At 35.6% G+C, this 23,798-nt stretch overlaps 3 protein-coding genes across 4 annotated transcripts; 2 read left to right on the forward strand and 1 right to left on the reverse strand.

Annotated features, from left to right (window-relative positions):
- The first annotated feature begins 472 nt into the window (after positions 1-472).
- On the forward strand, positions 473-7,759 carry LOC117914047 (E3 ubiquitin protein ligase DRIP2-like). 2 transcript variants are annotated; one of them, XM_034829207.1, is made up of 8 exons: positions 473-1,026; positions 2,270-2,369; positions 2,868-3,198; positions 3,320-3,362; positions 3,474-3,756; positions 3,860-3,910; positions 7,178-7,250; positions 7,342-7,759. In XM_034829207.1, the coding sequence occupies exons 1-8, from the start codon at positions 909-911 to the stop codon at positions 7,519-7,521; spliced, it is 1,179 nt and encodes a 392-aa protein (XP_034685098.1). In that variant the 5' UTR covers positions 473-908; the 3' UTR covers positions 7,522-7,759. The 2 variants fall into 2 exon arrangements, with proteins under 2 accessions (XP_034685098.1, XP_034685097.1); XM_034829206.1 differs by having other exon boundaries at positions 3,320-3,756.
- Positions 7,760-14,926: 7,167 nt separating this feature from the next.
- On the reverse strand, positions 14,927-15,708 carry LOC117914758 (PRA1 family protein E-like). Its single transcript, XM_034830216.1, has one exon. It carries the CDS (start codon positions 15,624-15,626, stop codon positions 15,051-15,053), a length of 576 nt encoding a protein of 191 aa, XP_034686107.1. The 5' UTR covers positions 15,627-15,708; the 3' UTR covers positions 14,927-15,050.
- A 4,469-nt stretch (positions 15,709-20,177) lies between these two features.
- LOC117914610 (protein ACCELERATED CELL DEATH 6-like) lies at positions 20,178-23,777 on the forward strand. Its single transcript, XM_034830003.1, has 3 exons — positions 20,178-21,213; positions 22,425-22,951; positions 23,034-23,777. The coding sequence occupies exons 1-3, from the start codon at positions 20,499-20,501 to the stop codon at positions 23,664-23,666; spliced, it is 1,875 nt and encodes a 624-aa protein (XP_034685894.1). The 5' UTR covers positions 20,178-20,498; the 3' UTR covers positions 23,667-23,777.
- Positions 23,778-23,798: the final 21 nt, after the last annotated feature.

Consider the following 23,798-nt stretch of genomic DNA (forward strand, 5'->3'; position numbering starts at 1 on the left):
TTTTCCTTTTATTTATTTATCATTTTTTTATTTTTATTTTTACTGCCATATGAATCGCATGAATTACCATCTGTATACTTGCGGCTGTGTGTGCTCAGTCATACGAATAGGTTTCAGTGTGAGTAGGCATCAACAACCGTTGACTCGCAATCTAACGGATGTCCTGTAAAGAGCAGATCATGCAGTGGGTTCCAAACATTGGCAGCAACTGCTGAGTCCTGAAAAACTTTTTTCCGATTTTCAGTTGGTGGGGCCTCCTGGCGCAGGATAGCAAGCGGTTACCTAAGCTCACACAATGTGCGCCGCAGAGGACTCGTTACACACGAGAAATACAGAGGCAAAAAACTCGGGGCTGCAAGTGCGTAGGTTAGATGGAGGAACCCCAGCAGCGCACGCTAACGCGAAGATCCCCCCCTGTTTAATATTAGTATATATATAGAGAGAGAGACAGAGACAGAGACAGGGGGGCGTGTTGTTTCTCTCTCTTCGCCTTCGTAAAAACATAGTTTCATGGTCTTTAGTTTTCGTGGGATTTTCCATAATCGAACCTCGAACAGATCATCATCGCCAGAGCCCCACCCCTCTCTCCATTCTCCGAATCCAACAAAACCCACGTCAGTTTTTTGCCGAATAATCCAAACCCCTTCTCACAAATCACACCTCAAATCCCGCTCTTTCTCTCACTTTTTTTTTCTCGCCCACCAAACAGATCCAAGAGACTCTAGATACTAAGTGCGAATACCTTCATTGCCTTCGTTTTCTCTATGATTTTCTTCGTGATTCTTGTGGGTTCTCGTTCAAAGTGATGGATAATCTCATGATTTCCTGGCTATTGCTTACATGCACCGTGTGGGTACGTTGGTAAACGCAGTGATTGGAGAGCGTCAGTGTGAGGTTTTGGGGTTTGGATGATGTCGGGCCCGGTGGCCAAGGTTCCCCGGGAGAGGCTCGCCGCATGCATGACATGTCGTATCTGCAACAAGCTCTTCGATGACGCCACCACCATATCTGAATGTCTCCACACCTGTGAGTTTCTCAGTCTCTGTTTTCTTCGTGTCTTTTTCAATTTCGTTTCTTTCTGATCATTTTCCATCCGATTCTGCCTGTTTTTTCGTTCTTTGATGTGGGTTTGTTGCAGTTTACGTTGTCTTTAATCTATGTGTTTCAACTCAATTGCTTCTAAGCATTTTTGTGATCTGGGCATCTCATAATTTTACGTTTCCATGATCTGGGTTGTCTTTGTTTTGCATTTACACTATTCTTGCATGTTGTCCTCAATAGATTGTTACTTAGCTTGAAAGAAAGAAAAAATTCAAACTTGATTAGTGGTTATTTGCCTTTTTCTTGACCCTGATATATAGGTCGGCTTTTTTCATTTCCAGGTAATGGTAGAGTTGAACTTGCCAAGTCGTAATGAGCACACTTATCAAAATCCAAGATATATATTTTCATATTTTGGCATATTGTCGGTGTTAAATCCTAATTTTGTGATGATATTATGGAAAATAGACACGTTTGTGGGATAATTGCAAGTTCATTTGCATTATTCTATTTTTGGCGGAGGATGACATTTTTATTAGTTTAGTAGCTGTCCTTTGAAGTATTACACTTATGATTGCATTTCCTTTTCTTGTGTGCTAGAGCTTTGGAATTTCACACTGCTAGTGGATTGAATGTCACTTCTATTAGTTCTTTGGATGCTACTGTAGTTTCTATAATTCATGTACCTTCCTTGAAGATGTGAATTTCTACTTGATGTTGCTGGGGACTTCTTTTGAAGCTTCTGTGTGATTGCATGTTCTTTGAGTTCATAATTCCTTTCCACCCAGGACAGATACCAAAGAAGAGAAGCTTCTTTGCTAAGTTACCAATTTTGTATGGGAGGATTTCTGTTCAACTGTCTAATTTCCATTTTCCAGTGGCAGCAACTTATTCTTTATTTCATAATTTTGATTAGCAAGCCCCACTGGTAACATTCTTGGAATGTAATTTGCTATGCTTAAATCCCTTTTGACAAAGCTTTGTTGATTAGAAAGCTGGTTCCAAAATTTTCATTCACAATTCTTATTTCCCCCTTGTTCTCTTGCTTCATTCTCATTTTCCCTGAAGAGCCATATTGAATGCACACTCTCATGTGTATTGGGTGTTTTTTCTTTGGATAAGTTCATGTATAATGTGAGTTTAATAGAAAGAAAGAATTTTGATGTTGTATGGATTGCATTTAATCTACTACTGACATCTTGGATTTATCTTTTGAATTACCAAACAGTTTGCAGGAAGTGCATATTTGACAAGATAACAGAAGATGAGTTGGATTATTGTCCTGTATGCAATACAAATCTAGGCTGTGCTCCACTTGAGAAACTAAGGTCTGCTTCTCATTCTCCTCTGAATCTAGTGCTTTACATATTGGATACTTGCTTCATGCTTACAACAACTCTGCATGCTCTGCCCAAGTGATAATTTCTGCTTATCTGGTTGGATTGTTACAAGCTTACATGCTAAAAATAAATGGAAGATTCACAACTAATGGCAAGGAATTGTTCCTTAGGTTCACCTATGGGGCAACCACTAGCATTTCACATAGATTAGAAAGTACGTTCACTATCTAGCTGATGAATTGTCCAGCAGACCTATCTCTATTTTTACGGTGTAGAATCATGCATTTGATTGATTGTGTGATAGGACCTGGAGAAAAAAAAATTCTGTCAATTTTGTGCAAAAGAATGAGCTTACTGACTTTTTTTCTGGAAAAAGACATACTCTTTTCTTTTTTATTGTGTATATATATATATATATATATAAGCTTTTGATCTAAATGCGGATTAATATTTGTCAAAATTTATTTAAAATTTGCCAATCCGCAGGCCAGACCACAATTTGCAAGATTTAACGGCCAAAATCTTCCCTTCAGAAAAATCAAAGGTCATTGCACCTGAAGAAGTGGCCTCAGTTCCATTGCCAGCTAGAAGAAAGGAGAGATCTCTGTCCTCATTAGGGGTTAGCACACCTAGAGTGTCATCCCAGACTGTTATGACAGGAAAAAGAACAAAATCTGCTGCAAGAAGGCTTTCTGCTGCACGAGAATCCACTTTTCCTGTTGAGGAGCCCATTAAGAAAGAGGAGGATTATCCAGAGAACCCGAGCTCACCTGAAATTCTAAATAAGAGAGCACAAAATAAAAAGAATCTAAAGGAGGTTTGGATTTGTTTCTGCTTTTGCTTATTATGGATTCTTTCTGCTTTTTAAACTATGAAGGAAGATGATGTTGTAGCTTTAATTAGTAACAGTTTCCTGCATAATTCTCTTATTGGTGCAGAATTATTCTAGTGCTGAGTCGTCTAAGCAACACATTAATAAAGGTAAGGAGGAAAATTCTGAAACACTGAAAGAAAAAGATGATATGTGGAAACCCTTAAATTGCCTGGTGGAAGCTTGTAGTGGAACAAAGTCTAATAAGTTAAATTTGCAAGGTTCTTTGGCCAAATCAACACCTTCACATGTTGATGACAAAGAAGCGCATGTCCCTAAAGCAAAACTTAAAGAACGTGGCAAGTTAAAATTTCAGGATGAAGAAAATGGCACAACTCATGTGCCATCTGGTTCAGTGAAACCGAGAATCCGTGGTGGTCGACAAAAAAAGGCAGCTACTCCAGAGGGGTTTAGTATTCCAGCACTAGCTGAGAATGATGGAAACAGCAAATGTAATATAAGGGCTTGTCCAGTTTGGTTCTCATTAGTTGCTTCTGATAACCAGTGAGATTCTGTTTCTTGGCATTTTGAAGAATTGATCTTAAGTTTAAGTTCTTCATATCATTATCATGTGTTAATTGTGTGACTTCATGATAATGTTTTTCAGGGAAGGTGATGCACCCTTGCCACAGATACCTTCAAGCTACTTGAGGATGAGGTGAGTTCCTTTAGCCTTCTTATTCATGTTTTTGTTTTGAAAAAGAAAATCTCACGGTTAAATTTCAGTTCACCGAATTTTTTAGGTTTTGATAGAAATACCATAGCAGTATGAGACATAAGTAGATTTTTCAATATGTTTTATCGGTATTCCTCATTATATTGATGCCTCATTAGTTCTCATTTGTATGTGGTGTGTACATACATATGCACACATACACATATACAACATCTTTTTCCGGCAAACTACTATGTTGCAGATTTTGACACTTGGGCCTGCTTTCAATTTTGGTTTTCTTTTCATACTTTTCAAACCTTGTCTGATACGAGTAATTTACCTAACGTTTCAATTTCAATTCATTCATTAGTACTATTCTTTTGTCTTGATAACTAAGTAATATGTATAGAGTAAAGAAGGGGGAGGATGCACCAGTGAAAAGATCCTCGTTCTCCTCTAGTCAATACACTGTGTGGCCTCTTACATCATGCCCCGTAATTTGGCATTAAGATCATCCTATTTCTTGATCAGTTACATTCATTACACTAGAGCCCCTTGTGTATCAAATTTTAGAATAATTATGGAAGTGGGAAAAATGGATTCTGTTTGGAAAGAGTCTAAAGATGAATTCTAATTTTTCATTTTTATTTTTAATAATTTCATCTTTAGATAGTTACTGGATTAGGAAGAGAGTGAGTGTACTTATTACTTAGTATTATGGAGGATAACCACAATATTTTTAGTTCACATAATTGTTTTGCCAGTAAAAAAGCTAAATAGGATCCTGCTATAAATTTATTAAGTAAAGTTAACTCTTTAGATAGGAAAAACAAACACCAGGCAAAGGAAGACACCACACTTGGAAGCTTGAAAGAGTGCAAGTGTATTGTTCAAAAAGAAAGTTATACAAGTTTTGCTCTCAAATATTGAGTGACTTGGCCACAATGTGCCTTTACCTATTTATAAAGCTCATTTGGAAGTTTTTGGAATCTATGACAAGGTGGACCTTTACCTATGTGTAGATTCATTTGAAGTTTTTTGGAATTTTGATGTTTCTATAGACTTCAGATATTCCTGTAGGACAAAGTAAGCCTTTACCTATTTATGGGCTCATTTAGAACTTTTTGGAATTCTTGTCAAGTTAGCTCTTTATTTATAAGCTCATTTGGAGCTTTTTGGAATCCTTAATGTTTGACACTTTAATGTATGCAGCTCTTACTTTATAAGTTCATTTGGAACTTTTTGGTATCTTGATGTTTCTAAAATCCCTCTATAAAGTTTTTACAAATGCTAGGATCTGTACAATTATTTACAATGTTGTGGAGAGTATTACTTGCAATGATCCAGCATTTCATAATGTTCCAAATGCTTCCTTCTAACTTTAGGGTCTAGATCCATAGTCTTTTATAATGTTCTAGATTCTTTCATCTAGCTTTGGATATACCCCCTCATATTTCCATCCAACTTTGGATAGACCCACATGACTTTTAGTGAACTCCAGGCACCACTACAAGCTTCTGGAACTTTCCAATTCTCTCTGACAAATCCCACTAAGTGCCTTACGTAGTTTTCTCAGCAGTAGGCCCTGATATAAATACTAGTGAGAGTGTGCAGCTATGAAGGTGTGTTCAATAACTGTAGATGCTGAGTAAGTTTTTACTTTTACTTTTATTGTATCCCTTGACCTATTTAGTAGGATAAACTAAATATTATTGTACCAAGTAGCTAATTCAATTGTCCATATTAGTGAACTAGAATGTGGCTGAGGTGAACTTGATTAATACAAAGTCATTGCCATGAATCGGTAGGCTTAGATTAAAAAATTCCAACCCAACTTTGTGCAACCTAGGGATGGTTAAGGTCATGGCTCAACTTGACCCAAACCCATCTTGATCTAATGCATGCTTACATCATTATGGGGTTATATATGGTATTGTTCTCCAGAATTTAAGATATTATCTACTAAAAACTTTGAAACACTTTGACCAAATTGTTTCTTATATAATATGAAAAAACAAACTATAATATGAACAAAAACAATTCTGTCCCTATCAACCTTAACAACAAAGCCAATCTGACCTGGACCAAGGTTGAACAGGATGTTCCAAGCCTAGCCATAATACTATGCAACCTCAGTACAATGAATAAAGAATTGAACTAACAAGGATGGAGAAAAAGAATATTGGGTTGATTACCTGACTGCATCTACAAACTTTATACTTCATTGTATCAGCATTGTTGCTATTTGCTTGCAAAACCCTGACAAACTAGCCCTTGGAACACACATCTGGAATCATTTGAACTGCTAGGTTTTATAATTTTTTTGCTCTTTCTCTTCTCTTATGATGAATTAGCCAAGCTTTGAACCTGTTTGATCTCCTACCTTCTCATGATACTAACGTTCCCTTATGCTTGCCATGGTAAAAGGCTAGGATATTTTCCTTTTATGATTTTTGAGCTACAACTACAACTACAAAATTTTCCCATAAACTTTATTAGTTGCATGTACTACCCAAGGTATTTTTATGAGCTTTCAAAGAACTTTGATCCAAAGAGTAGAAATAACTCAGTTCATATAGTATTTGAAATTAGGCAATTTTACATATGATAGGGATTCAGAGTGAAACTTGCAGAATTGAAGGTAACTTCAAAGCTCATAGACATCTTGATCCTTCTGTCTTTGTTTTCTTTCTCTCCTTATGGATATTTACTTCTTCTGGATTATGCTGTTCTTGGGGTTCTTGTTTCTTCACAAATCTTTCATTATCGGGAAGACCATACTTGGTTAGGGGTGTCCCATGAAAACAGAGCAGTAAGATTTCATTTTTCCACAGCACTGGAAGATAGAAATCCATTCAGTAGAATAGAGTTGCTGTGTAAATTAAATTCATTACCGTATTGTAAAAAAAATTGAAACAACTTGATTGCAATCTTAAAGGTGGATTGATATTTCTACTGATGTCTCTGCTACCTTTAAGGAGTTCATTCATTGAATATTATGTGGAACATTTTTATTCTAAGGTCACTCAATTTATTTATTTTTGTATTTATTCATGGTTAGTTTCTCAGTGTATATGCTTTATTGTTTTCTCCAATCATTAGGATTTTCCATCTATTTGAAACAAGAGTTTACTATTACATGATGAAGAGGAGTCAAACAACTATAATATGATGATGCTCCACCCTTTTGCAGCGATGCTTCTTGCAGTTTATTGTGAAAAAATATTTTCTGAATTATTAATTCAATTTTTTCCTTTTTATTTGTTGCAGGGATGGTCATTTGCCTGTTTCATTTCTCCAGAAGTACCTTGTCCAAAAACTGCATCTTAATAGTGAATCTGAGGTAACTTCAACTTCCCCTTTATTCCCTTCAACTTGAGGAATGTAGGATGGGCCTTTATGAGTTGACTTTTGAGATATGGAATTTGTCACAGGTGGAGATCACACTGCGGGGTCAACCGGTTGTTCCCACATTGCAGCTGCAGAGCTTAGTAGATTTGTGGTTCCAAGCAACAGCACCAACAACATCAGAAGCAACACAGCCACCCATTGGCAGCTCAGCCAAGGAGTTTGTGATGGTGCTGTCATATGGTCGCAAACCTAAGACCCCATAATTAAGTGTCTCTACATTCCCATTCTGTCTCAAAAGTAAAAATACAAGCAGTCAGATTCCAATCTGATACACCATTGTTCTTCCTAGGAAATTTTGATGTTCAATTTGTTTAATTGTGTCCCCACATGCTGTGGTGTGACTGTTTTATTTAGCTTCTCTCTCCCCCTGCATGTAGAGTTTTACATTATGCATAAATTTCTAAGAATAAAAAGAAAAAAAAATTCTTTTCTTTGGTGATATTGTCCTTGGTTTGGGCTTCATTAATGTGAATAAATTATTGGAGGTGGTGACCGGTGGGACAGTGAAGAAACTATTTTATGCATATTGATGGTGATGCAGTATGGTACAGGACACTAAATATTGAAGTTGCAGTTGGAAGCAGGGTCCCTATCTCTGCAACATTCATGTATTTTCAGAAATTGTCTGTTGTGGCAATATATATGATTAACATAACAAACCAGGTACCCTCTGTTGACTATTCTATGAATCTCACCATCTGGGTAATCTTTCGAGTTGTCGTTTCCTATGAGAGCCTTCCAGATTTGCATGGTTACCTTAAACAATTGGTAAACCTTTTAAGAAAACAGAAAATACTAATCTGTTTTTAAAAACAGAAAAAATAAATAAAAAAATGATGAGGGTGTTTTAAGAAAATATGTTTTTTTAAGATGTTTTTACTTGTGATTCAGTTGCTACAAGTCCACTGATGGGATAAAAATCAACCTTCTTGAATTCGATCATTTCATCAACAGGGGTGCAGAGAACACCCCAACCAATAGTAAGTGATGACTCATGAGTGATGACACAGCATCTGTGTGTCAAATTGGAACACAGCTGAGTTCACTTTTTTTATGATAGTGCTGTAAGCTTTCGTCTGTCTCAGAGTGTACAAGATGTTGCAGCTATATGCATATTCTGCAGTTGTTGTGTACTTGAAAGATACCATAATCACTGAATAAACATTCACGTAAGAGATAATATAATACAATCTCAAATTAATCAGCAGATACCCAGATACCGAATAGGCATCAGAGAAGGTTCAAATTATCTTACACAGAGTATTACCATCTTCTTTCATAATGAGTATGTTTTCCATTTTAAGTGCAATAAGCTTGTTCCTAAAAAGATTCAGTGTTCGAAGAAGTGTTTCAAGAGTCCAGGTTCTGAAGATGGAATCAATCAAAAAACAAAGTATTCAAACACACAATTCCAAATTCAAAAGAATTTGCAGAGGAAAAATGCAACTATGTAACAAGTGGCAAAAATGTAGTTAGGCCTTGTTTGGGGTAGTTTCATGTTTTTTGTTTTAACCAAGCCAAAGTCACATTTTTTTAAGGATAATGTAAGGATTGTAAAGGTTTGACCGAACATGAAAAAACTTTTTGCATAAAGCCTAAATAGTGCTTCTACGAAGAGTAATATTTTCTTAACTTCCATCTTAAGACCTTTTTTTTCAAGTCATGAGTTCTTTAAACAAAATTAGTGAAACAGATATAGACAGCTAAAGCAAATAAAGTGGGGAAAGAGACACAAAGAGGTGAATCCCCACACCATCTATCTTTCCAAAAATTCACCCTTTGTCCATTCCCCACCACAAAAAAGAGTCTACTACTTACAACATGTCACTCCCTCCTAATTGCTTTCCACAACCCCACACCATACCCACCCCTCACTTCCTTGGAACACCAACTCCCTTGCTCCTTTCCCCTAACAACCGTATTTACTACCTTTCCAACATAAATCACTAGGACATGCTTAATTCTAAATTTCATAATCACAAATACAACCAGAATAACACACACAAATAGAAAGATCAGTTCTCAGCCAATCAAAAGATTAACCCACATCTGATCTAGTCAATGCAATCAAACTAGATTATTATCATCAAACAATAGCAGTTCTAAATCATTGAAATTATCCATAAATGATTGTTCAAACACAGCCATGGAATTAATGACCACTAAAAGCAATGCCCCAAATGGAGATTCTTAATCATTGAGATTGTCTGAGACTTGCATTTTATGGAAAACGTTTTAAGGCAACAGAAAATGTTCTTTAACTGCCTGGCAAGAATGTTTCCAACTATCATTCTAATTACTGTAAACTTGAAATAATAATTAGAGAAGTAAATGACAAAAATTAATTTAATCAGAAAAACAGCATTATTTAACATACCCACAGAGATTATTAGATATAATCTCAAAGCACTTACTGAATAGGGTGTTGGACAAGGTGCAAATTTACATAAAATAGTTACTAATGAGGTAACTGTGCCTTTATCCATCATAATGAAAATATCTACCCATATGCCTATAAATAAATAAGCTGTTGGCATTGATGTGTTAGATCACAAACAATATGCCTGACTCAAAGAAAGATTAAATCTACTATCTGAAAACAAAGAACCAATCATAAAAAAAGCTATTCAAATATAGATCTACAAATCTAAGCAGGTTTGAAGAGAAAAATTAAATAACTGCTTTAAGCATAAGTGCCTGAATGAATCACCATTTTACATCGTCTCAAGGAAGAAACTAATATGCCCCATGGAAATTAACCTAACCTTTCCAAAAAAATAGACAGACAAATAAATGGAAGCATCATCACAAACAATAGTGAAAACACTGAAAAACAAAGTTATTTTATGAAGTTCTAAAGTTCCATATAATAAACATATCATTGAATGCTAGCAAAATCCCAATGTAACTGTTCCAAATGCTTTGTAAAAACAAAGAACCCATTTGATTCCAAATGCAACATTCAAATGCCAATAGCAATTTTTAAAAAATTTTGGTTTCACAAATCCCCAATAATCAATATCCTCATTCCACCCGAACATGCACAATCATATATAAATACCAGTGAATGTGATTCCCAATTTCACATTCATAAAGACAACCAGAAAGCACATAAATCAAATAAAAGTAAATTATATCAGACTATACTATTATCATCACACAATTAACATCCTAATTGCCAAAATGATCCACAAATTAACATTCAAACACAACTATAAGATCTTGTCGGACCATTGGCCACTGAAAGCAATGCCATATTATCAGAAGCCCCAAAAGTACCACGTAAACAAACCAAGACCCAATTACAAGTTAAACAAAAACATTCAACCACATGAGCCAGAACCAATGCAACAATTGTAACGATGCCAAGCAACACAAGAACAATGTAATTGTCCACAATTCAGTTAAAGATCAAAACGGGACATCTTGAAGGAAGTAGATGAAGAGCCAGCAATGAATATAACAAAGAAAACAATCATGTGCCTGTACATACGATATGAATCACCAAACAACAGATGAATATTAGACAAGGTGCAAATATTACCTAACGTGAATGTGCACCATGTGTTAAGTGCAATAAGCTTGACCCATATAAAGACCATGTGTTTTTTCTCATCTGATCCACTCTAAGTGTTCTTGGTGTTAATTCACTAGCATGTCCTATTTACTATTTCCAAGATACAAGCAGGCATGCTTGTTAGTACAAAGTAAGTTAAATAACATCTTTTTACTGTCACTCTTCCACCTTTAAAATCACTGAAAGAACAACTCCCCTTAATGAATTGGATATGATCAACCTTTAAAAAAGTAGTGATACTAGAAAAATGAAACCAACTAAGACAGTACATCGTTCAACTCAATAACGATTAGAAAGGTAATAGTAGACAGAATCAATTATGAAACAAGGTAGTCAAAAATGGAATTCCAAAGGGTTTGAAGAGAACAACCAAGCAATTATTCAACAATGCCACAAGGAGAAATACAAAGAGGGGTCAATAGATTCTCTGATGTCAAACAACATAAATACAAGCTTTTTTGCACAAGTAACAGAGTCAATCAACGTCCCGGTTCAAGCTACAGAATAGAAATATACAAGCATGCTCATCACAGTTTAAAATATAAACTAATACATCACATCAACGCGTATTTGGATATCCCATGAAAATTTATAAAGTCCATTTTGCTATACCATATTGAAAGGCATAAAAACCCACCTCTAAAATGAAAACCTTCTAAAATAATGGAGGACTCATCACAAAAAATAGAGGAGTACTGTAAGTTATTTAATTGAATCCTAAAATCACATGTTATGAGTATGTTCTACAATGCATTCTGAAAAGCACAAGGTGCACCTAAGGCCCAAAGGTATCTTAGGGCCTAGGGCAAAGCACATCTTAATGCATGGCCTAACAAAATTGAGACCCAACAAAGGGCATATGTCAATTGTATAAAATTTTGTAAATTTAGATTATACAAACATTTATCATTCACTCGTATCACCAATATGATCCAAAATTCCAATCCAAGCAACAAAAAACTCATTATTTCAAGCATTTAAGTTTAGTACACAACAAAAAATTAATGTAATTATATAAAATTTCAATATAAACAATGAGAGAATTCAAGATTAAAGGTTTAAAAAGAGAGAAAATAGGCGAGGAGTGCCTCTTTAAGAAGAGGTGCACCTCGATGAGTGAGGTATTATATCTAAGGAATCATTGTACCTATGGCTACGTGTGGGATGGGGTGGAAGAGCGGATGAGGTGGAAATTAGCCCTTTGGAAGCGGCAATATCTCTCTAAGGGTGGTAGAATCACCCTCATAAAGAGTACACTGGCTAGCATGCCATTATACCAACTGTCCCTATTCCGTATGCCTAAGGCAGTGGCGAGAAGACTAGAAAAGTTGCAAAGAGACTTCTTGTGGGGAGGGGGAAGTATGGAAAGGAAAGCTCACCTTGTCAGTTGGGAGAGGGTGTGTGTGAGCAAAGAGAAGGGGGGGCTTGGCTTGAGGAAACTAGTCCTTTTGAACAAAGCCCTTCTTGGAAAATGGGTATGGAGGTTTGCTCGTGCCAAGGAGGAGATGTGGAAACGTGTTCTTGTGGCAAAATATGGGCAAGAGGAATTTGGGTGGAGAACTAAAAAGGCAAATAGGGCGTTTGGTGTTGGGCTATGGAAGGAGATTATGAAAGAAGCAGATTGGTGTTGGAACAATATGAGTTTTAAGGTTGGAAAAGGCACCAAAATCAGGTTTTGGAAGGACACTTGGTGTGGGGATGTGGGGCTGGCCCGGAGATTCCCTAATCTCTTTAATGTGGCTGCCCAAAAAAGTGCCACTGTGGGGGAGTTATGGGACCAGTTTGCTGGCCAAGGAGGCTGGAACCTAAGGTTTATTAGAAGCTTCAATGATTGGGAGTTGTCCTTGGTTGACGAATTGCTACAAATCCTAAGGAGTCAAAGAATTACCTTGGAGGAAGACTTGGCCGTATGGAAGGGGGGAAGAAATGGGAAGTATGTAGTCAAGGATGCGTATGGGCTGGTGACCAGCCATAGTACCCCTAGGTTTCCCAAAAAGGGAGTTTGGGTGGAGAACGTGCCTTCCAAGTTAGCGTTTTTTGCATGGGAAGCTACTTGGGGGAGGGTTCTTACTATTGATAGGCTTCAAAAGAGAGGATGGCAAATGCCTAACCGGTGTTACCTTTGTGGTAGTGAGGAGGAAAATGTAAATCATCTTCTTATTCATTGTACAGTGGCTGGTGTGTTGTGGGGGATGGTTCTTAGCCTGTTTGGAGCCCAGTGGGTCTTTCCAGAAACTGTAAAGGAGGTGATTATCAGCTGGAAGGGTTCTTTTGTAGGTAAAAAGAGGAAGAGAATTTGGAGACCCATATCGTTATTTATTTTTTGGACGGTGTGGAAAGAAAGGAATAGATTAGCGTTTAGGGGGGGGGAGCTAGCTATACAGAAAATTAAATATTCTTTTGTTTGTAATATGTGGGGGTGGGCAAAGTTGTATAATGGTGCGGAGTCCCGCTCCCTTATAGGTTTCCTGGAGTGGCTAGCCTCCAGTTGAGGGCTGGTGGGTTTTTTTGTTTGTTTTTTGGTCCTTTGTTGTGAGGTCTCGTCGCCTCGTATACTCCCTGTGTACTTTGCGGCGTTTGCCTTTGCTAATATATTTGTGTTTTCTTATCAAAAAAAAAAAAAAAAAAATGGCTTAGGTGCACATAAGGCACACCCTCAACAACTATGAAATCCAACATCACCATTCCCAATGTTTTGAGAAACAAAACAGAACAACTCAGTTTTCAAGGCCATGTTGGAATGCCCCATCACAAGTTTTTTTATAATTTCCTTCCAGTTTTGCAATATCCCCAACAATTAAGACATCAATTTCCTCATACCACAATGAACATGCATAACAATATTTATACCTGTTCAACATAAAACACTAGGACAAACTTAATCAAGTGAATGCAATCAAACTATATTACTACCATCAAACAATTTTGGTCTTAGATAATTGAAAATTCTCTGCAAAAGATCATTCAAACACAGCCATGGACTAATGACCACCAAAAGCAACGCTGCAGATGGACATGCTTGATCACTGAGATAGTTCGAGACACTAAAAATCTGCATGTTATAGAATACATTTTAAGGTGCCAGAAAATGTTCCCTAACTGTCAGGCAAGAAAAGTTCCCAACTGTCATTCTAATTTCTTTACACTCGAAATAATAAATAGAATTGTAAAAGGCTAAATATTACTTAAAATCAGAGAAAGAGAATATATTGCATGTACCCACGGGAATTATTAAATATAATCTCAAAAGTAATTGCCAAATACAAAAAATGGGTGTAGAAGGTACAAATATTACAAAATAGTTACTATCTTTAATATGTGTATGCGCCTTTATCCATATTAACGAGAATATGTACCCATATACAGACAATGTGCACTGAATACATTGAATCACAGGCAATATGCTTGACTTATAGAAAGATCAAGTCTTATGAAAGCAAAGAATCCATCATGAAACAATTTATTTTAAAACAGGATGCACGTCTAAACAGATTCGGAATGACAACCAAACAACTACCTGAACAAGTAACAAATGGCAGAAATACCGCAAACTGCCAAAGGTTGATCACAGAACTTTAAAGACGAGCAACATAGATACAAGCAGTTTAAGCACGAGTACGGAGTAGCTGAATGAATCATCATGCTACAATATATAAAAGACACTACTCTTTGTATACCCCTCGAAAATCAAACGAGTGTTTCCAAAAAAAAAAAAAAAAAATGAAAGCAGGTCACAAAAGTTCATAAAAACACTGTAACAAGATTAGTTTATCAAATTTTAAGGTTTCCATACAAAATATGTTAATGTATTGCTAGCAAAAGCCCCGAGTAACTAATTCCGAATGCTTTGTAGAAACAATTACCCATTTGATTTGAAATGCTACATCCAAACGGGCCATCACTATTTCAATAAATTTCAGTTTCAGAACAACCCCCAACGATTAAGACACTAATTTCCTCAATCCACCCCAATATGCACGGCCATATATACCAGTGAGAATGCTCTATTCCCAATTTCGCAGTCACAAACACAACCAGAAAGCAAATATATCAAATAAAGGTAAATTATATCAGATCGAGACAATATCATCAAGCTACACTACAATCATCAAACAATTGGCGTCCAAATCGTCAAAATTATCCGTAAATGAACATTCAAACAAGACTATACGATCCCCTGGGACTATCGACCACCGTAAGCAATGCTCCGTAAGGGGACTCTTGATCATCCAGATTATCAGAAGCCCTAAAAGCCCCATGTAAACAAACCAAGAAGGAGCCAATTACAAGCGAAACAAAAACATTCAGCCACACATGAGTGAGAACCAATGCAACGATTGTAACCACGCCAAGCCCCACAAGAACAACGCGGTCGTCCACAATTCGGTTGAAGATCAAAACGGGGTCATCTCGAAGGAAGTAGAGGAAGAGCCAGGCAACGAATACAACCAAGAAAACGATCATGGAGATGGGATGCCACAGCAGGCTGACGAATAGCACGAGCAAGACGATGAGCGTGTAATTTACACGGAAATAGGCAAGGCTTCGCTTGATCCGGGCCGTTGCTTCGCCGAGGCTGAAGGGGAGGCTGAGGGTGGAGAGATCAAGGAGCTCTCCCCACGGTCGACAGCCGGCCATTACAGACTGGGTTTTCTCTCTAGCGGCGGAGAGGAAGCCGGCGGCGGAAGTGGACGGCGGTGACATGTAGCCGTAAGGGGATGCGGAGGACATTGTGCCGTATTGGGGAGAAACCGAGACACAATGCCGTGAACTTCACTGCGTGGACCAACGAGTTGCTGAATTCGGATCGGTGTTTTTTGAGAGGGATTATGTATGAAACAATTTTATTTTTATTCTCAAACCAAAACAACGTTTTCTTTTTCTCCCTAAATAAATTATAATTATAATTAAAAATATAAAGGATTTATAACTTCAATTTATAAATTATAAATAAATTATAATTATTTTCAAAAATATTTTTTCTATTTTGACTTTATAAAGGATTTATAAGTTCAATTTATATAATATTAATTAAATTTAATTCAAGTCTGATTAAAAATAAAAATAGTTTCAAAGTTATAAATAAATTAAAAAATAAATATTTTATTTAAAAAAATGATACTATTTTAATGTACACTAAAATATTGATCTACATGTTAAACATAATTGATTTTGTTAAAAATGTAAAATAAAATTTTGAAAATAGCACTAGGTAATATTATTTTATTTAAAGTGAAATTAAAAATAATCAAAGTTTATTTTATCTAAAAAAATAACTAGCTAATACTAGTTAATATTGTCTTTATGCTTGGTTGTTTTATTAAAATTTATTAGAACAAAGGTGTTTAATAAGTTATTTGTGGAGACGAAAAAATAAAAAAAGTTCAATGAAAATTTTTGTATATTTTTAAAAATAATTTTTATAGTTTTGTTTTATAAAAAAAAAAATTGTAATTTGAGGTTTTTATTAATATCTAATTAATTTCAATTTCTATCTTTAATTATAGATAATTTCAATCATTATTGTCTTTTATTATATCTTTATAATACTTACGTTTGGAATGATATTAGAGTCAAGTTTTGATAACCTTGTGGAGCAAGCTCAAACAATAGCCATAATATAAAAAATATACTACAAAGTAATGACAATGCAATTAAATATTTGATTATATTCAGAGTATTTAATTATATGGTGTTCTTCGAAATTGTTGTTAATCATTAAACCCATCGTTTGTTCTTTAAATTTGTCATTTATTTCTAAAACATTTATTTTATTTTTTAATTGACAATTTTTTGTATGATGTTCCACTTTTCTGCATTTGTAGCACACTATTAATTTCCTCTTTGTGTTTGGTTTGTTTAAGGGTTTTGACTTGGTTTTTTTTTTTTCTTTGGAAATTTTGATTCATTTGTTGATTGTTTTTTTTTTTTATTTCTATTAAAATTTATTTTTCTTTTTCTTTTTCTTTTTTGAAAGGGTTATTATAATATCATATCTATAGTGTGAATAAAATTTTCCTAATTCTTTTTTGTTATCTTGTTTTCATTGGACTTTTAAGTTTATGACCTGTATACAAGGCTAATCCTTCATTGTCGATAAAGATAATTAATTCTCCATAGGTTAATAACTTATAATAAATTCTTCTATTACGTGTGTTTCTAACTCTTTGTCCAACTTTTTTTTTCTACAAACTAGATCTCCTATAAAATGTTTGATTATGCAAATATTAAAGTATTTACAAATCTCTTCATAAATTTGAGTAGACATTTCTTCGTTTTTTTTTTATTAAAATTTTCTTGACAATTAATATATATTCTCTTTCATTTTGAGAAACATAATGATCCCAACAGCCTTTTAAGTAAACCAGTGAATCATATGACAAAAGCATTAGCAGCTTGATGAGCTGTAATTTTTTGTTTTTATTTCATAAGCATTGGTTTGTCATCAGCTTGATGAGTTGTATCTTTTGTTTTTATTTCATAAGCATTGGTTGTCATCATCATTTTATTAAGTTAATAATTTGATGTCACTCATACGATATATATTAAGGATAGAAATTGAAATTAAAATAAAACAATAAAGACAATAATTAAAAATATAATAAATGATATTAAACAATAAATACAATAATTTAAATTGAAATAAAATTTTATTATTACAATAATACCTTATGTTAGAACAAGAATCTTGGACAAATGGATAGAGGATTTGGTTACAACAACAAAGTATTTACTACAAGAAAAGAAAAAAAATAGGATGAAGAGGATAGAGGAACAAGATGATCAATTAGAAGGATCTAAATTTTGTTTTGCTCTGTAATGCAGGAAATGACTCCTTATATAGGGAATTTCTACTAACTTCACCTTAGTAAAATCCATGATCTTGAATTGAATTGAAATCATTTGGAATCCAATCGGACTTAAAGAATAATGAAATTCATAGACACTATGATATTGTAGCATGAATAGTATTTATTATTATTATTATTATTATTAATGACTCATAAGTCCACCATACAAGAGGAACTCTAGTTCAACATATGAATTATCAGACCAGACAACTTCTTTTGTATCATAATCTTTTAAGTTTTCATCAAGCTTTTTAAGAACTTCTAAGAACCTTTTGTGATATTCTACTTTGATAGGAGCACTAAACAAGGAGGATTGACATTTGCTTTTGGTGGTTAAAAATTCAACTTTTAGCTGCAAACAAAAGTAAGTTAATAATATATTATAAACTCTCCGATATTTATGTATGTTAAAATAAAATAAGTATTGTTTTAGACTTCGGTTCATATTAATTTAAAATATAACTAAACCTTTAATCATAGGAAGCCTTTTTATTACCTTATTCTATCATTTTTAAGCAACTCGAGAAGGAGTTAAAACTATTAGGAAATTTATCAATTTATTGGTGATTTTTTACTAGACTAGATGTATGTGAGCCTCCAATTTTTTGGCTCTCTTATTTATTGCCAATAAATCAGTTTTTTTTTTTTTTCATGATTTTCTTTAAAAACAACTCTATTGAGATTTCTCCAGCATGTTCCATGATGGCTAGTGATCACCAAACATATTGATATTTTGATGATATTTCTTAGAAGAAATCCCAAAATTTTAATGATATTGTGAACTTTAGCATGTGATGATGCAATGTCACTTTTATTTTTTATCTATTTTTTGTTTTTTCATTGAAAACAATTATTATTTGTAATAGAAAATGATTTTAATTATTTATTTTAAAAATTAATTTTATTTGGAATGGTCATTTATTTTATTTTTTTTAGAATATAAAATAAAATTAAAAAATAAAACTCAAAATATCCATTTGGATAACCTTCTTTTATAATAATAATGTATAGAAGGTTTTGAAAACCGGACCGAATCAATGATTGGAACTGATTTCACCCGTCGACCCGGACCAACTTCAGTTTGTTACCATTTTTGAACCGTTTCCCACTCTGAAACCTATAAATCCATTGCTCTAGAAGTAAGAACAAAAGGATTAGAGTAGAGCAGCAATACATCTTGCATAAGAGGACGTTGATCGACCCATTTCAACGGAGCATCAGGTCCCACGGGCAACACGCGCAGCACAAATTTAGCTTCCAGTTCCAGCTAGGTTGCATGCAGCAACAACGTCGAGGAGGATGAGTTGTGAAGTATATGAAGCTGCTGTGAAAGGCAAAGTGGATGTCCTCGAGGAGACCTTGAAGCCCAGCTAACTCCTAATAAGAACACTGTACTTCATGTACACAACAGGGGTGGCATGGCAAGTGAGGACATGCAGATGTAGGAATGGGTTGACTGCTTGCTACCATATATATGGCTACCACATGAATTTATTGGTGATTTTTTGCAATTTTTTTCTAAAATAAATGCATGTGAGCCTTCGATTTTTTTTTTCCTATCTTACTTAATGCAAAGAAATCAATGATTTTTCGACAATTTTCTTAAAAACAATCCCACTAAGATTTCTCCTGCGTGTCTCATAATAGCAATCATAGAAGACATTGATACTTTGATGATATTTCTTCCAAGTATCCCAAAATTTTGATGATGTTGTGAACTTTAGCCCTACAATGGTGGAATGTCCGTAGTAGAAGAAAATGATTTTAATTATTTATTTGAAATAGTCACTTATTTTATTCTTTTAGAATATAAAACAAAATATAAATCTTTATAAGAAAAATAATATTTTAAAAATTGAAGGTAAAATTTTTTTAAATAATAAAATGATAAAATGTATAATTTTATTAATTTTTAATATATCTTCATAAAATGTTATATTTTATTTTATTAAATAAAATTACAAATATTATATTGACAACATGGTTTTAACAACGACAAGTAATGATTTGTACAATTTTGAAAGAAATTAGAAAAAAACCTAGTAGAGCCATTCTGATGGAATTTTAAATAGTTAATTTTTTGTATTGATTGGTTTAGTTTTTTTAACTCCAAGTTATCTGCTAGACATGTTAATTAGTGTAAAGTATTAAATCTCATTTGATTAAGAATTAATTTACGTAGTGAGGATCTAGAAAAATATAATTGTGGGTAGACTAAAAACATTCCAATTATTTTTGGATTAGGTTTAGTTGTGTGCTTTAGGTATTTGGCTGGAGGCCATTGAAAGTTATTTAAAAATTCAAAAAAAAAAAAAAAAAAAACAAGAGAGGCCTTTGAAAAGTCGCAGAACCACAGGCTACATGGGACCACCTCTGAGCGTGTGATTGACATCTAACGGTTATCTTTGATCAGGATAGATGATGGTGCCTACAGTCGACATGGTGTTGACCTGGACCTGATGACCCCTAAGGCCATGGGAGAGAGTAAAGGTCATCTTGTGGCGCTATACTCGAGTGAGCAATATCTTATCAAGCAATTTTCTTTGTGAGGATACTGAGCCCATGTCAGTTTGATGTCTTCGCCGGAGTCAGACGGAGGGGCTTGTGGTGTGATGATATTCGGCACCTAATTAATTGCTTTCATGTTCTATTCTGAATTAAGCTACGAAGCCCATTGCTCATCTGCTCCAGCAGTTAGAATTATTACAGAGCATTGGAGAGAATAGAGCAGCAACGCCTCCTGCTTAATTAGATGGACGTCGGTCGGTCCGCTTCAACCAGCATTAACCACCAAGAAATTATGCCGACACACTCTGCTTCGAACCAGGTTGCTGCAACGAGGATGAGTTGTAATGTGTATAAAGCCGCTGTGGAAGGCAAAATGGATATCCTCCAGAGTATAGAGCGTCTTGACAAGGAACTAACCCCGAATAAAAACACTGTACTTCATATACACATCAGGGGTGGCATGGCGAGAAAGGACTGCGTGATAGCCATGGTCCACAAGTGTCGGTCGCTCCTTCAAAAGGAGAATAAAAAAGGTGAAACACCGCTGCACATGGCGGCCAGGGAAGGGTTGACTGAGATAGTGAAAGCTCTGGTTGATCAGGTGAAAGCTCCGGTTGATCAGGTAAAAGCTCTGCATGCTGATCATGCAGATCTGGAAAGCGGGATAAAACTAACTGTGAGGGAAATGGTAGAGATGACAAATGAGGAGGGAGAGACGGCCTTGCACGAGGCGGTGCGATACCGTCGACTGGATGTGGTGAAGTTGTTGATCGGAGAAGGTCCTGAGTTTGAATACCGTAGTAACAAGGCAGGCGAGACTCCACTTTACATGGCTGTAAAAAGAGGATTTGACGAGTTTGTGGATGAAATCTTAAAGACTTGCAGATCTCCAGCTCATTATCAGGGCCCCAATGGTCTGACTGCTTTGCACCAGGCAATCATTTGCAGCGATGCCGAAGGTTCGTCCCCCCGTTCTTCATTTCTTCTCTTCTCAGATCATTTAAATACCGAAATTGGGCTTCGTATATACTCATTAGTCGATTTAATACCATGGATGCTCTCAGTGGACATCTCAATTCTTTGAGTGGATGTGGAATTCTCTTGTAAACCTAAGAATAAGGATTACAAACAAGAGTGTTGGGGATGCAAGAAAGGCTAACAGTTTGTTTTTTATGAAATTTGCATCACTTAAAAAAGTAAAAAAACTTTATGGAATGACATTTATAGAATATAATCTAGAAAAACCCTAAACTGTGATGAATGGAACAAAATTGTCAACTTAAGCTAAACAACCTAATGCACTAACAATGATGTGTACTTTAAAACCTTCTCAATAATGTGTCAAAAGGAAATCATAGGGTTCTAAGGCTCAGTGTCTTAACTTCGGCAATCCCATTAAACTATACAAGAGGAATGGTAGTTACTCATGATTGATTTTTCTTTTGCCTTACGATTTTTTTCCCTCACTTCTACTAAATAATTACAATTAGAATGGTGTTATATGTGTAAAGATGTTTTTCACTTAGAAAATAATAGTTGAAAAATGACCCCAAGATGAATGTGTAAGGCTAAAAATAGTTAGATCCAACTATAAGTCTTGGAATGAGTCAAGATCTCAAGATGAGTGCATAGCATGGGATGAGTTAAGCATCATTGTGTATCTCTAAATAGTTAAGCTCTACAACAAGTGTAACATTGAACCATATAAAAATGATCGACTTAACCTCAACAACAGCAAATTGGTTTTCAAATAAGACTACTAAGTCTTTAATTGTCAAGTCATAAGTTTTGAATCACAAAAGTTGCATGTTGTTAGGCATGCAACAATGTTGCCCCTAGGATGAGTGTGTGAAGCCAAAGATGGTTAAGTGCTACTAAAAGTCCCATGATGAGTAAGGCACCAAGATAGGTGCATGATATAGGATGGGGTCAAGTTTCATTTAGTACTTTCCGATGGTTAAATCCTAATATGAGTGTGACATCAAACCACATAAAGAGGATTAACTTATTGACAACAAATCAATGTTCAAATGAGATGGCTTAGTCCTTAATCCTAACAAATGAGATGACGACAAATGAATGAATGCGGGGAAAAATGGACACACGACAACTTTGGAGCTAAAAGAGAAGGGTGCCCTTGAAACTTTTCATCACTATATTTATTTTGCAGGTGAAGTGGGAAGAAACATACTGGAAAAAATGCCAGATCTGGCTACAAAAACAGATGACAATGGATGGACTCCCCTTCACTATGCTGCATACTTCGGTAAAGTCTCACAGGCGGAAGCGTTACTAAAAAGGGATGTGTCTGCAGCGTACATAGCAGACAAAGTTGGGAAGACACCTCTCCACATTGCAGCAAGTCGCAATCACGCACAAATAATGAAAAAACTTATATCATACTGCCCAGATTGCAGTGAAATGGTTGACAAGAAAAGGCGTAACGTGTTACACTTGGCCGTGCAGACGAGGGGTAGGGAAGCCATGGAACTTATACTAAAGAATTCTTGGGGCAGCAATCTTATTAATGACAAGGATGCGGATGGAAATACACCTTTTCATATGTTTGCTAGCTCCCTCAGTTTCGTGCCAACTTTAATGCTAAGTCACCCAAGAGTGGATAAAATGGCTGTGAACAACAAAGGCTTGACTGCTGCGGACATCCTGTCATCCAACACCCAAGCTCCACTGCTAAAGGTAAAAACTGCGTTGATCATTCCAATTGTAATCCCTAAACCCATCCTTTATTTCCGAAAATGATTTAAGGAACAATTTGCAGGGACTTGTCCGATTGGTGCTCAAAATCTACGACCCTACTCCTGCTCGGCCGAGTGTAACAAATGATCATGGTGATGATCATGATCGTGGTGCCAAAGACACGGTGTCGGAAATTAGAAAGGCAAGTAAAACTCATTTGATAGTGGCGGCACTCATAGCAACCGTTGCCTATGCTGCAGGTTTTACTTTGCCAGGTGGTTACAAGGGGGAAAAGGGGTCTCACCGTGGCATGGCCGTTCTAGCTAATAAGGCAACTTTCATTGCTTTCTATATAACAGACGGCATGGCAATGCTCTTATCCACCGTGGCAGTTGTCATCCACTTCTTCATGACGCTACACGAAGACCAGGAACAGCTTTATCGCATGTTGAAGTTGGCTTCTTATTCCACTCTGTTTGGCATGGGAGCTATGCTAGCTGCATTCGCTATGGCTGCATGTGCTGTGCTATTCAACCGTTCTGGGGCTTTTGTCACCCTCGCTGCTCTCATTTTGTCCCTCAACTTCAGCCTTTTTTATCTTGTTTGTCCCCTCTTGGCGAAACAGGCAGCTAAGGTCCCTCAACTAGCAAAGAAGATATCACTCCGCTTACCAAGGGATAAAAATGCTGACTCCCACCCCACTCCCAAGGTCTAAGCTAGACTTTCTTTTTAAATTTTAGTCCTTCGGGGCAGGTATCTTGGATAAACTCTATTCTTCCTCCTGTTTCCGTAACCGATAACATATTTATTTTCTACTTGTCCTAAACATGATTCAAGCAGAATTTAC

Source organism: Vitis riparia, chromosome 5 (assembly GCF_004353265.1).
Source record: "Vitis riparia cultivar Riparia Gloire de Montpellier isolate 1030 chromosome 5, EGFV_Vit.rip_1.0, whole genome shotgun sequence".
Lineage (NCBI taxonomy): Eukaryota > Viridiplantae > Streptophyta > Magnoliopsida > Vitales > Vitaceae > Vitis > Vitis riparia.

Excerpts from the sequence above, each read along its gene's own strand:
- LOC117914047 (XM_034829206.1), top strand. The coding sequence starts at position 909 with ATGATGTCGGGCCCGGTGGCCAAGGTTCCCCGGGAGAGGCTCGCCGCA. Across the intron at positions 1,027-2,269 it reads ATCTGAATGTCTCCACACCT|TTTGCAGGAAGTGCATATTT; the intron begins GTGAGTTTCTCA and ends ATTACCAAACAG. Across the intron at positions 3,911-7,177 it reads TCAAGCTACTTGAGGATGAG|GGATGGTCATTTGCCTGTTT; the intron begins GTGAGTTCCTTT and ends TATTTGTTGCAG.
- LOC117914758 (XM_034830216.1), bottom strand. The coding sequence starts at position 15,626 with ATGTCCTCCGCATCCCCTTACGGCTACATGTCACCGCCGTCCACTTCC.
- LOC117914610 (XM_034830003.1), top strand. The coding sequence starts at position 20,499 with ATGGACGTCGGTCGGTCCGCTTCAACCAGCATTAACCACCAAGAAATT. Across the intron at positions 21,214-22,424 it reads CATTTGCAGCGATGCCGAAG|GTGAAGTGGGAAGAAACATA; the intron begins GTTCGTCCCCCC and ends TTTATTTTGCAG. Across the intron at positions 22,952-23,033 it reads CCCAAGCTCCACTGCTAAAG|GGACTTGTCCGATTGGTGCT; the intron begins GTAAAAACTGCG and ends AACAATTTGCAG.